An 11,906-nucleotide genomic window follows, 5' to 3' on the forward strand; every position below is an offset into this window, starting at 1 on the left:
CAGCAGCATCACAGCAGCATCGCAGCAGCATCACAGCAGCATCACAACAGCATCACAGCAGCATCACAGCAGCATCACAGCAGCATCACCACGTTCAGAGATCCATCATTCAGATCAGCAAACATCTGAACACATCGCTGTTTAAGGAATAATGTGTCTAACAGTAAGTTGTAATGAACTCCTGTCGTCTGTTTGGATGCTAGAAAATAAAAAACATTTTGTAAATCAGTTCATATTGTTCATGTTTTTATTGAACAGTTCTTCTCTAACAGGATGATGGTTCAGTTCTTTCTCAGTCCTTCAGATTAAACGACTTTTCTGCTCAAACAGCCAGACATCAGATTTTTATCTCCATTTTCTCAGTGGAAATACTTGAGGAACACGGGTTTGAGCTTCTGGAGCTCGGTGTTGTTCTGCATCTTCTGCTGCAGGCCGCTGAGGTCCAGCAGCGCCTCGTGGGCCTGGTCCAGCAGCGCCTCGTGGGCCTGGTCCAGCAGCGCCTCGTGGGCCTGGTCCAGCAGCGCCTCGTGGGCCTGGTCCACCAGCTTCACTCCCAGCTGCTTCTTCACTCGACCCCTCCAGGCCGTCAGCTTCGGCCGGCCTTGGAACGGATCCACGCCGACGCCCAGAGGCTGAAAACATCAGCATGACGGCTCAGAACAGGAATCATCACATCCATTCATCATTTAAACTGGAAATTAAAAATATTTTCAATACATTGGAACCATTTGATCAGCTGCCTCTGATCAGGATCGGACGTTTATATTATTAGTGTCATAATAAAAATGTTAAAAGTTAAGGCTGAATGGTACATTAGCGTCATCATCAGGGGATGTTAGTCATTTTTTAACATGTCAGTTCAGACTGATATTAATTAGTAATGTTTATTTCTTCTTGTATTTTGTTGTGATTTTAAATTCTGGTTAAATTTGAGGTAAAATGTTGACGGTTTGGTACGAAGTGCAAACTGCTTTAGTTTAATAACTAAATGTTACTCATTAGAAGCCATTTAAAGCAGAGGAGCTTCTGTAAGTTGATCCAAATAACTGATAGAAATTTAACAGTTTACAGAACATGAGACATGAATATAGAATTAACTTTAGTTTTTATGTTTTGCCATTATTAACTATAACTGTCTATTTCTAAAATAGTCTTTGTTGTTGTTCTGTCTCTGCTTGTTGCACCAGTGAAAATCTGAAAAGAAAACATTTTAATCATCCTTATAATTATAAATGATGGATGTTTAAAACATTAAACATAAGAAGGTTAGTAAATGTTTGTAGTTTCCATTTTTTGAGCTGTTTTGATGCAACAAAGGTTTTTATTTGTCTATTTACTTATTATTTTGCGTCTCAAACAGTTTTCTGTGAACTGCATATAAATTCACACCAGTGGCCCGCAGGGGGCGCAGCGGTATGAACAGATTAGAGCTGGTTTTATGTTTTAGCTGCAGAGCTAAAGAATGATGTCCATCAGTCAGAGTGGAAAAACAAACCAGGCTGGAAAAGTGAAGCATCTGAACTTACACTCAGTACAGATCGTATTTAAAATTAATCTAAAGAAATGTAGACTTTAAGAATGATATAAATCCTACTAAAACGCAGACCGGTTATAGTCAGTTAATAACAGATTAATTTCCTGTGTGAGTGAGGATGAGCTGTAACTGTCAGAACCGACCTGCTGCAGCTGCAGCAGGTAACCAGCTGTTCAGATCATTACCTGCATCATCTCCACCAGATCAGCCAGACAGATCTTGTTCCCGATGATGAAGGGCTTGTCCTGGAGGAATTTCTCCTCCAGCAGGTCGAGGGGTTGCTTCATGTCCTCCAGAGTGGCGTCCAGCTTCTCCTTCAGGGCCTCGCAGTCCATCAGGGGCTGATGCATAATCTGTCCCCAGAAATCCTGCATAGTTACAGCAGGTACTGTAAAAAATATCTGAAACGATCTAAGAACATCTGCTGCATTTATTCTGACTGGTTCTTCTTTAGTGATGCTGCTGTGGTTATAATATGAAGGTCATTCTGCCATTATTTCAGATAAACAACCTGGATATTATCTGTTGTTGTAACTCATATCTTCTTCTCTGGTTGCAGTCAGTCTTTAACCCTTCGGAGACAATTGACGCGTATCCGAGTCTTTTTTACATGTCTGATTTGGCGCGTCGTAGCAGCAAGACTCCGTCTCCCCCAGTCTCACTTTCTACTGGTCTTTAAACACTAAACTCAATGATTCTCCTTCTGTTCCTTCAGAAGGGCTGGGAATATTTTCCTCACACTAATCAGAAGTTAAATTACAGGAAATAAAACTCAGTTCTTTCCTGGTCAAACCGTCAACATGTCATCATGTGTCTTTGCTTTTGACTGTTGATCCAGATTGTTGTAAAATCTATTGCAGAAAATTACCCTGAAAAATAAATCCATATATCCTGTAATATTCTCCATCATTAGCTCAGCACTGCAGTTTTAGATGTTCAACATTAGTTTGAATTTTACTGATTAACAGTGTTTTTAAACAAAAATAGCATAAATAACAGCAGTCAGCCTGTTCCTGTAACATAACGTGAGCTGATTAAAAGCTTGTAATGATGAGAGGCTGCAGCCTGGAGCTGATCTGGGACACGAACCCTGAGCAGGACGACCTTTGAGCAGTGAGATCAAAGCTTCTTTATCAAAGTTTTATGTCTTTCTTGTAGTAAAATTACATCTTTACTCTGATAATGACTTTATTTGCATGATTTAAAAGAATATCTTAGGTTGACCCTAATACTGATTCAAGTCAAAACACAGTTAATATTTTAAATGTAGTGACTAAATGTGTCCTCAACATGTCTGAAAAACGACTTTCACTCACATATCAACTCTGAAATGTTTTTACTTCATTTTCCCCCAGTGAATAAATAAAATCTGTCCATGGAGGAGTTAAAGTAACATCAGCTCACTGAGAGCTTTCTGCTCAAATGTCAAAACTTTAACTGATAACAGAAACTCCTTTCAGTCCAGATCAGAGTCATTAACTCAAACATATTTACGGTTAAACTGGAACTGGGTTTCCAGGCTGATCAACCGTTAGCATGACGTCACAAAGCGGCGGCCATCTTACCTGCCAGCAGATCCACCAGCCTGAACTCACAGGGGATTTTCAGAGCCTCGGCGGGGAAAGCAGGTCCAGATGGAGCTGCATGGTGCTGAGAGCTGCAGATGCTTCACTGCTGCAGCGGTTATCCAAACCGCCCAGAGCCCCGCCCCTCCTCACCGCCTGGGATCACCCCGCTGACCTTTAACCTCGCCTCGGTCCAACATTTTGTAAACAGATGAAAATCTAGTTTTTACCTGCCTGCATACTGTCCAGAGTTTTCAGCAGTAATTAGAAGTTATTGTCTGGACCAAGAGGTCAGACTGAACCTTCAGAGCCACATAAAGACGGTTACAAACTCAGCCTTCTGCCACCTGGAGAGAATTTCCAGGATTAAAGGACGAAAGTCCCAGAAAGATCTAGAGAAACTCATCCGTCTTCACAGGTCTGACTAAAAATAATCAGCTGTCTGACTGATTTTATTTTTATTCTTATCACATGCAGCATCTTCAGTTGCATCTTGAATTTTGTTTTGCTGCTTCAGACAATAAAAAAATAATTTTATTATGAAGAGAGAAAAGCTTCTTAATTAAGGCCTTTATTGTGTTAGATGTTAAAACTTAAACGGTTTAAACGGAGGTGATGCTGAACTGATCCAATAACCTACGTACATTTACACTGGCTGCTGTGACTGAACTGAAAAGTTGAGGCTAAACATTTTATTACTGTTCATAAAACTAATAATTCAGGTGATGTTTTGACACAATGTTGCTGCTTTGAAGCTACTGCAGTGCAAAGGTTTTTGTAGCTGAAGAAATGACTATCAGTCCTGTGAATTTTTCTGCATGAAAATAAAAACAGTAAATCAGTTCATATTGTTCATGTTTTTATTGAACAGTTCTTCTCTAACTGGATTCTGTTCGGTTCTTTCTCAGCCCTTCAGATTAAACGTTTGGATTCGTCCTGCAGAAACAACCAGACATCAGATTTTTATCTCCATTTTCTCAGCGGAAATACTTGAGGAACACGGGTTTGAGCTTCTGGAGCTCGGTGTTGTTCTGCATCTTCTGCTGCAGGCCGCTGGAGTCCAGCAGCGCCTCGTGGGCCTGGTCCACCAGCTTCACTCCCAGCTCCTTCTTCACTCGATCCCTCCAGGCCGTCAGCTTCGGCCGGCCGTCCAGCGCGTCCACGCCGGCGCCCAGAGGCTGCAAACATCAGCATGAGGCGTCAACAGGAGGAGACGCCGTCATCGCATTCATTTAGCAGTTTAATTAGAAATAAAAAACCCTTTCACATTCATCTAAAGTATGTAATTTTTAGTTTCCCTCCAGTACACTGCTACATTTAAATCATTTAATTGGATTTTAATGATCTAATAATTAAATTAATTTATTGTTTTAATAAACTTATGAGATTTTTTAAAGGCATCTGAGAAAATTCATTTCTATGAGTGAAAAATAATCACAAATCCTTTTCCTTCCAGTTCAGAATCCTGTGTAACTTTGTTGATTTATCAATGATAAATTCATTACCTGCATGATCTCCACCATGGCCACCAGATCCGCCACAGAGATCTTGTTCCCGACGATGAAGGGCTTGTCCTGCAGGAATTTCTCCTCCAGCAGGTCGAGGGATTGCTTCATGTCCCCCAGAGCGGCGTCCATCTTGTCCTTCGGGGCCTCGGCGCCCATGACGAACGGATACAGAGTCTGGCCACAGAAATCATTCATGAGGCCCTGCTGGAAGCTGCAGCAGGTAAACTACTAAAATAAAAACATTCATCTGAAGGTTTATCTGAAGTCATTTTATGGTTGTAAAACCTGCAGCTCTGATGCTGTTACTGAGTTTTCCTTGTTAATTACTGATTAAAGCTGCTGTGGCTATAAAGTTTACTGTGTTTTTAAACATAAAGTCTTTTTCCATTTTTCTCTGAATTACTTTTCCCACCTACAAATCGATAACTGACAGACTGATCAATATCTGGGTATTAATATCAACTTGTTCATTTTAATCTGAATTAATAACTTTGCTAATTTATGCCTCTTGCAATTTTCATTAGTTTTCAAAGTCAAAACAAACCTGTTGATGCAAAAAAATCAAAATTTCAGTTTTTGACATTTAGCATCATTTTAACTTTACTGAGTAACAAAACTGCTTTTTAAAACAAATACGCATAAGTAGCTGCAGTCACACATGTTACTATGATTATAGCACAACATAAAGGAACAAAGTAAACATGTGAAGTTATTAAAAGCTTGTAATGATGAGAGGCTGCAGCCTGGGGCTGATCTGGGACACGAACCCTGAGCAGGAAGACCTTTGAGCAGTGAGATCGGAGGTTCAGGTGCTGCCAGGATAAATATTCACTAACACGAGCTCGCTGCTGCAGCTCCGCTGGAAACCAGTGATCTGCCACCGAATGTTTCTGCACCAGGTACTGCAGGATCGCAGTGCTGCAACACACACACACACACGCACACACACACACACACACACACACACACACACACACACACACACACACACACACACACACACACACACACAGTCAATGCATCAGAAACGGCAGCCATTTTCAGTAAGTCATGAAAAAAATCTGACATATTACTGAACTAAATCATAAAAATAAAAAATCTGTCTGAACAAAGAAGGTTTGTCTGTTTCCTCCACCATTAATTAAACTGAAGTATTAATACTTTCAGTACTTCCAGGTAATTTAACTCACATTCAAGTAAAATGCAGTCAAGTCCTTAATTACTGATTGTCCTGCCTGAGTTATTTATTATCTATAAATGATGACATTTCGAATTAAAAGACTTAATAAAATTCTAAATAAGTCAAAAGAAACAAACCTCATTTTTACAACCTGAAGCTTTGTGACCCAGCATGTCGGATGTGAACGGATGAATCATCTGTGCAGAATTAATGAACTTTTGCTAATTTAATCTGCATAATTATATTATTTATCATAAAGATTTGTCAGGATTCATTCACTGTCTACTGCAGATATATTCAACAAAAATGATTTTTCACAATCAAACTAAAGTGCTTAAAGCCACCAGATTTGGAGCTGATTGCAGATTAACAACAAAAAAAAAAGACATTAAATAAATAATCTGAACGACTTGTAAAAGTATTCCTGCAACATTTATTCAGCTGCCAACAAAAAGTTGAAAACCAAACAGGAAACAAAGAAAACAGATTCCTGCAGACAGGCAGCAGAGTGTCTGTTGTCATTAAACCTTCATTAGAAACAGTTTAGAAGTGTTTGTTTTATTCTCGTTTGGTGTTTTAGGGGCGTCGGTGGTGTTTAAAACAGGAAATGGGCCGAGAGAGCGAGGAGGGGAAGACACAGTCCCCATCATCGGGTTTTGACCTCAGAGTCTGTCTGTGAGGCGCCGCCGCTGCACCAACCAAACGCTTTGTTTGTTTTATTAAAATACAAACAGGCTCAAAGTAAATATCTGAACTTAACGACCCGAGAATCTAAACATCTAAACAGGATGGAGATGAGAGTTTAGATTCAAAGACAAACCAACTGGTCTGTTACTGGATAATTACAAAAACCAGGGCAGATTTATGGAATGTCAATAAAAATATTGGTATTTATAGGATCCTAGATTCACTCCACATGTCTGTTGATGTGAGTTTTATTGTATTTTTCTGTCTTAAAGCTCTGCTGGTGAGAATAAGACACCAGTCGGAGTTCTCCAGGGAAATTCTGCTTCCTGTTCTGGATCTGAGTGTTAAATGTGAAACAGCTGCTTTAAGTTTAACTCTGTGTGTCTTTACATTCCTCTGCTGGAGTTTCTTCTGCTGCTAAACTTTCTAACAACAGAAATCTGAAGGGAAAATGAACTGGATGAGTTTCAGTCTCGTCTACCTCTCTGTCAGGACGAAGCTGCCGTCCTTCAGAACCGGAACCTTCCTCACCACGCTGAGTTTTCCAAACTCCTCAGTGAACTGCTGCCCTGAAACACAAACACAATGCAAATCACATCCAACTCAAGCCAAAGTACAAAAGTGTCCAGAATCCAAACATCAAACCAACTTTTACTCCACTGATGTGATTTTTAACTTTATAATCTGTCTGGAAAAAGGTCTGACATGACTGGAGAAGCAGAGCTGGAACGTCCAGCCGTGCAGGAGTTAAAGTAACTTCAGCTCCCTGCCTGGGACTCGGAGCGTTCTGGGTGAAATGTAAAAACACCAACAGCTCACCAGAGGCTCAACCGAGTCGTCAACTCAAAGATATTCAGCACAAAGTTCAACTGAGTGAGGATTTCCAGACAAAGAAATCCTTTGAAGTTTAGCGATCCTGCAGCTCACCTGCTGACAGCTCCACCAGCTTGAAGGCGTAAGGGATCTTGAGCGCCTCGGCGAACAGGTAGACGGCGCGGCACGGCGGGGAAACCAGGTCCAGATAGATCTCCATGGTGCCGAGCGGCTGCTGATGCTTCCTCTGCTCCGGCCGCGCCTGTTATCCCGGCCGCCTGCAGCCCCGCCCCTCCCCGCTGGGCGACGCGCTGATTTCTAAACGGCGCCGACAGTTCAAAGTATACAAGCCGTCTGGGTTGACCAGTCTGACCTTTGACCCTGGCTTAGTCCCACATTTTGTAAACACTGCGGAGATAATCAGGTTTTTATCTGCTGTGACGGGCCTCTGTGAGTGGACCGCTGCCTTCAGAACGAGTTTACAGAAGCAATTAGACGTTTTTGTTGGAGACATTATGAAGGGGAAGATCATGTTGTTGCAGCCTGGAGCGCCCAGAGAGGGGCGCGAGGTTAATGACGGAGAATGTTTCCCAGCTGATGAACAGACGCTCTCATTAGTTGGTTCATGGTCAGAACCCTGATGGTGGGACTGGGCTGGTGCAGCTGCGGGTTCTGGCTCTACTGGGTCTCTGCTGGACTTCCAGTCATTTCTATTATAAACTGATTTTATTTATCAGGATCCTGCAAACTGAGTTTATTATTTATTCTCCAAAATGTCGATTCATTTCAATTCTTGTCTTAATAATCAAAGCAACCGAAGCAAGAACATGAAATTCAGTTTTTTAATTAAAATATTCAACAAAGTAATAAAGGAAGCTTCCGGTTATGAGCTCAGGTTGTAGCAGTTTTTATATCTAACTTTAATTTTCCTCTAAATGTTTTCAGTCAAACTCTAAATAAACGTCACATTAAAGATGAAAGAAGTTTTAAAATGTCAGAAAAATCAGATCATTTAATAACAGCATGAAGGCGTTCATTCATTCATTCATTCATTCATTCATTATGGCATGAATGGGGGACAACTAAACGAAACCTAGAAACTAAAAGTTAGTTAACCCTAAAACATAATCATTAGTTCTGCTAAAGTGCTACAAATAGCATTTAGTATAAGCTAATGCTACATGCTAAATCTAATCTGGTTGATACAACATGAGAACTGCAGTCACTTCAAAATAAAAGCATGAATGTAAACGTCTAACTGATCGAATAATTCTTCACAGTCGATATCCAAAACTTCAACACATATTGAACTTTATTGAACTGAAACTTTACAAACCAGCTCAATAAATTAGCAAAACGGCTAAACAAAAAGTTAGCTTAGCGATTAGCAAGCGGAAGTGTGGCCACTTCTGATGACAGAACCAAAATCTGTAATTTTTTAAAAACAAAATCAACTTTCAAGCTTGAATTAATTATTGATTTTCTCTAAAGAGTTCAGGCTGAAATGTTTCCATAAATATAATTTTTCTCAGCGAGTTGCAGAGAAACAGTAAAGATTTTTGTGGGTTGGTTCTGGTTGGTTGTTTGTCTTGGTGGTTCATCGGTTGGTTTAAAGAAACGGACCCGGCTGTGAAGGAGACTGGGCCCACTCCACAAGCTTAATATAATCCTCTTTCATGCAACATAAAGCATTTTAATGTGTGTTTGGGATTATTGTCGTTTCAGAATATGGCTGGGAAACGTGACATGTGCTCCAATCAGCAGCTACATTAAATAATCTGCACATTTAGATTCAATAATAATATCATTTATCAATAAACGAGGCAGTGAGGAACTGAAGCAGATTAAAACACCTGCAGGAACAAAATGGCTGGAATATTTATTGGACCCTGCGACTCATTAAAGCGCTCCTGCTTACGGCCCGGTGGAGCCGGTACCAGTCTGTGACTGCAGAGGAGTCGGGTCAGACGGGTCAGACGGAGCCAGACGGGTCGGAACCAGACGGGTTCATATTCCTGATGGACACAGAAAACAACTGCATCAATAACAAATTCAAGGTGATGTTTTGAATGAAACTGTCCCAACCTTTTTGCCTCGAGGGCAAAAACCGGCAAATTTTAACTACCACAAAATTCATTAAAAAAAAGTGCAAAAATTAGATAATTGTAATTTTTTTTTTGTTTCAGTTTTAGCTGCTCAACAATAAGCAAAACTTTCATGAAATCTGTATTTTACTAAATATCCAAAACATAAAATCTTCGAACTGCTGCCTTTGCAAAAGAAAAACTGTAAATTTCCCAAGTTTTTGGAGAATCAATTATTTTCTTACTCATTTCTTTAAACTTTTAACTTCAGGTCAGGGGCCGAACAAAATCATTCCAAAGGCCACCAATGGCCCCCGCGCCACACTTTGAACCCCCATGGCATTAAACATCCGGTTTGTTTAAACAACCTGAGCTGAGACTGCTGGTGTCTGTTAGCATGGGAGCTAACGGCGGTTTGGACCGGAGCCGTTAGCTCAGCAATCCACAATCATCAGCGTCTTTTGAGCTTTTTCTCAGACTCCGACCCAGATTCTGGCCTCATTCGCTGCTAAAGCCACCAGCCACAGATGATGAAGACGGAGGATTCTGGTACCTGGAGGGGAGCTGTTTCCGGACTCCTCTGGGCTTATTGCGGAGGCTGCTGGCGGCCGGCTCGGGGTTCTGCGGCGCTGCTCGGTCCAGGATCTCCACCAGCCTCAGGATCTTCCACTGAGCCAGAGGCAGGCTGTCCTTTCCCTGCAGAGGACAAACAGCCAGAGGTGAAAACAGCTGACAGCGCGTTTAACATGTAGAACACAAATATGCTTCAGAATCCACCAGCTGACTGCCCCAGGGTCTGACCTTTGACCTCTGATGAAACAAACGTCCATGAACGGCGTGTTTGTCAGTGATGCTGTCTGATAAAGCCGTTTACTCTGGGAGGAACAAAACTCTGCAGAATTTCAGCAAATCATTCAACTGAGTTAAAGTGCAAATCCATGTGAACTAAACATGGGAAATAAATGAAATAATATTAAACTAATACTTTTTAAATTAATATTAAGAATTAATATGACTTGCTGAAATGTGACCTCCAAGTTAGATTTGTCTAGTTTCAACAGTGTTTCTATCTTTGCACTAAAACTTAGAGCAAAAATACTTGGTGGTGTTTTTGCAGTGCTGAATAAGGAGGTCAAAGGTCAAAGATCCAACATGGAGGACAGGAGAAGGGAGAGCAGGAAGGATGGAGGGATGATCCGTGACTGAAGGAGAGCTGATGGAGACGGCAGCGCGATCAGATGTTTGAAACTTTATGAGGAGGAACAAAAACCTGAGTGACGTTGGCCCCCCCACCTTCTTCAAATCAGACAAAATTGGTGTCAAACGTTTGTGCTACGTTTGTGCTGCAAAATTTTTCGTTTGTGCCGCTATTATTTTAAAGATATAAAGAAATGTTTCTAGAGGTCATCTAAGGTCAACCACCCCCCACCTTCTTCAAACCAGACAAAATGGTGTCAATCAACTCGGCTACGTTTGTGCTGGTTTGTGCAGCAAAATGTTTTTGTTTGTGCTGCTTTGGCTTTGAAGATATTAATGAAAGTGTAAAGGTCAAAAGGTCAACCAGCCCCTCAACTTTTGTGAAATCCAACTTTCCTTATATCTTTAAAATGATAGCGGCACAAACAAAAATTTTTGCTGCACAAACGTTTGACACCAATTTTGTCTGATTTAAAGAAGGTGGGGGGGTCAACTTCACTCAGGTGGAACAAAACAGGACAGAAACATGGGAGATGTAGCCGTGGCGCCCCCTACAGGGAGCCGCTGAAACCAAGAATACAAGTTTTATTTTGATTTCTCAAACTTTCCTCCAGACAGAGAAGCCTGGATGTTTTATTGGAAATTAGTTTTTGATTTCAAAACTGAACCTTTACTCATGCGACATAACGACCTCTGGTCCTGGTTTTTTACTCTGCAGCAGAAACAACAGTGCTGGAGTGAAGAGTTAGGATGCTTCATGAAGACGAGGGCTGAAAAACACATCGCAGTGTTTCATATCGATCAATATCAATAACTATTGATTAGGCTTGTTTTAATTATCTGACCTGATTTATACACAGTTTTCACAAAACTTTTATTTTTAAACAGTTAAAGTTTTTCCTCTGCCTACGTCTCCCAGAATGCTGTGCGGTTCTGGATCAGAGTTCAGAGAAATTACTGATAATTCTGTCAGACTTATTATCTATTGATTATGACCGTGTGTTTATTGTGTTATATGTTGTTATTGATTTATTGTCCAGCCCTGATTTCCCTCCAGCCGGACCAGGAAACCGGACCGGAGAAAAGAAACATATGAGGTCCAACAACTTTAACCTCAGTTTTAATCTAAAAGAGATTTGATGTTAGTAAGATCAGTGATCAATGATCAATTATCACTGATCAATGATCAATTATCACTGATCATGATCAGATGTTTACATGTTTTTGTTTTATCTGAATATTTTCTTTTGCTACAAAGTAAAACAAAGACATGAATATTTCTACGTTCGTTATAAAGTCTCCAGGTTCCTGTCCTCCAGGCTCTTGTCCTCCAGGCTC

The 11,906-nt window shown here is 40.8% G+C and overlaps 3 protein-coding genes across 3 annotated transcripts in view; all 3 read right to left on the reverse strand.

Moving 5' to 3' along the window:
- Positions 1-266: 266 nt before the first annotated feature.
- Positions 267-2,653, reverse strand: LOC103470696 (glutathione S-transferase theta-1-like; the record flags this gene model as incomplete). Its single annotated transcript, XM_008419321.2, has 4 exons — positions 267-461; positions 534-632; positions 1,720-1,887; positions 2,624-2,653. Coding segments are annotated over 4 exons (399 nt in total), but the record flags the coding sequence as incomplete, so codon positions are not given.
- A 1,288-nt stretch (positions 2,654-3,941) lies between these two features.
- Positions 3,942-7,550, reverse strand: LOC103470698 (glutathione S-transferase theta-1-like). Its single transcript, XM_008419322.2, has 5 exons — positions 7,402-7,550; positions 6,956-7,043; positions 5,375-5,525; positions 4,605-4,781; positions 3,942-4,277 (listed from the first exon to the last, which is right to left on the reverse strand). Exons 1-5 carry the CDS (start codon positions 7,505-7,507, stop codon positions 4,077-4,079), a joined length of 723 nt encoding a protein of 240 aa, XP_008417544.1. The 5' UTR covers positions 7,508-7,550; the 3' UTR covers positions 3,942-4,076.
- A 1,031-nt stretch (positions 7,551-8,581) lies between these two features.
- The window catches only part of LOC103470695 (myosin-7-like), a 9,710-nt gene continuing 6,385 nt past the window's right edge, over positions 8,582-11,906 (reverse strand). Inside the window, exons 7-8 of the mRNA XM_008419320.2 lie at positions 9,925-10,067; positions 8,582-9,302 (exon numbers count right to left, since the gene is read on the reverse strand). Of these exons, the coding sequence (XP_008417542.1) occupies positions 9,260-9,302; positions 9,925-10,067 (186 nt within the window). The 3' untranslated portion in view covers positions 8,582-9,259. The remainder of the gene's footprint in view (positions 9,303-9,924; positions 10,068-11,906) is intronic.

This window comes from Poecilia reticulata, linkage group LG9 (assembly GCF_000633615.1).
Source record: "Poecilia reticulata strain Guanapo linkage group LG9, Guppy_female_1.0+MT, whole genome shotgun sequence".
NCBI classification, from domain to species: domain Eukaryota; kingdom Metazoa; phylum Chordata; class Actinopteri; order Cyprinodontiformes; family Poeciliidae; genus Poecilia; species Poecilia reticulata.

What these genes read in the sequence shown, in the direction of transcription:
- LOC103470698 (XM_008419322.2), bottom strand. Translation starts at nt 7,507, where the DNA reads ATGGAGATCTATCTGGACCTGGTTTCCCCGCCGTGCCGCGCCGTCTAC. An exon ending in GCTGGTGGAGCTGTCAGCAG is followed by an intron (nt 7,044 to 7,401) that starts GTGAGCTGCAGG and finishes TTTGTGTTTCAG; the next exon opens with GGCAGCAGTTCACTGAGGAG. An exon ending in CCATGGTGGAGATCATGCAG is followed by an intron (nt 4,278 to 4,604) that starts GTAATGAATTTA and finishes TGATGTTTGCAG; the next exon opens with CCTCTGGGCGCCGGCGTGGA.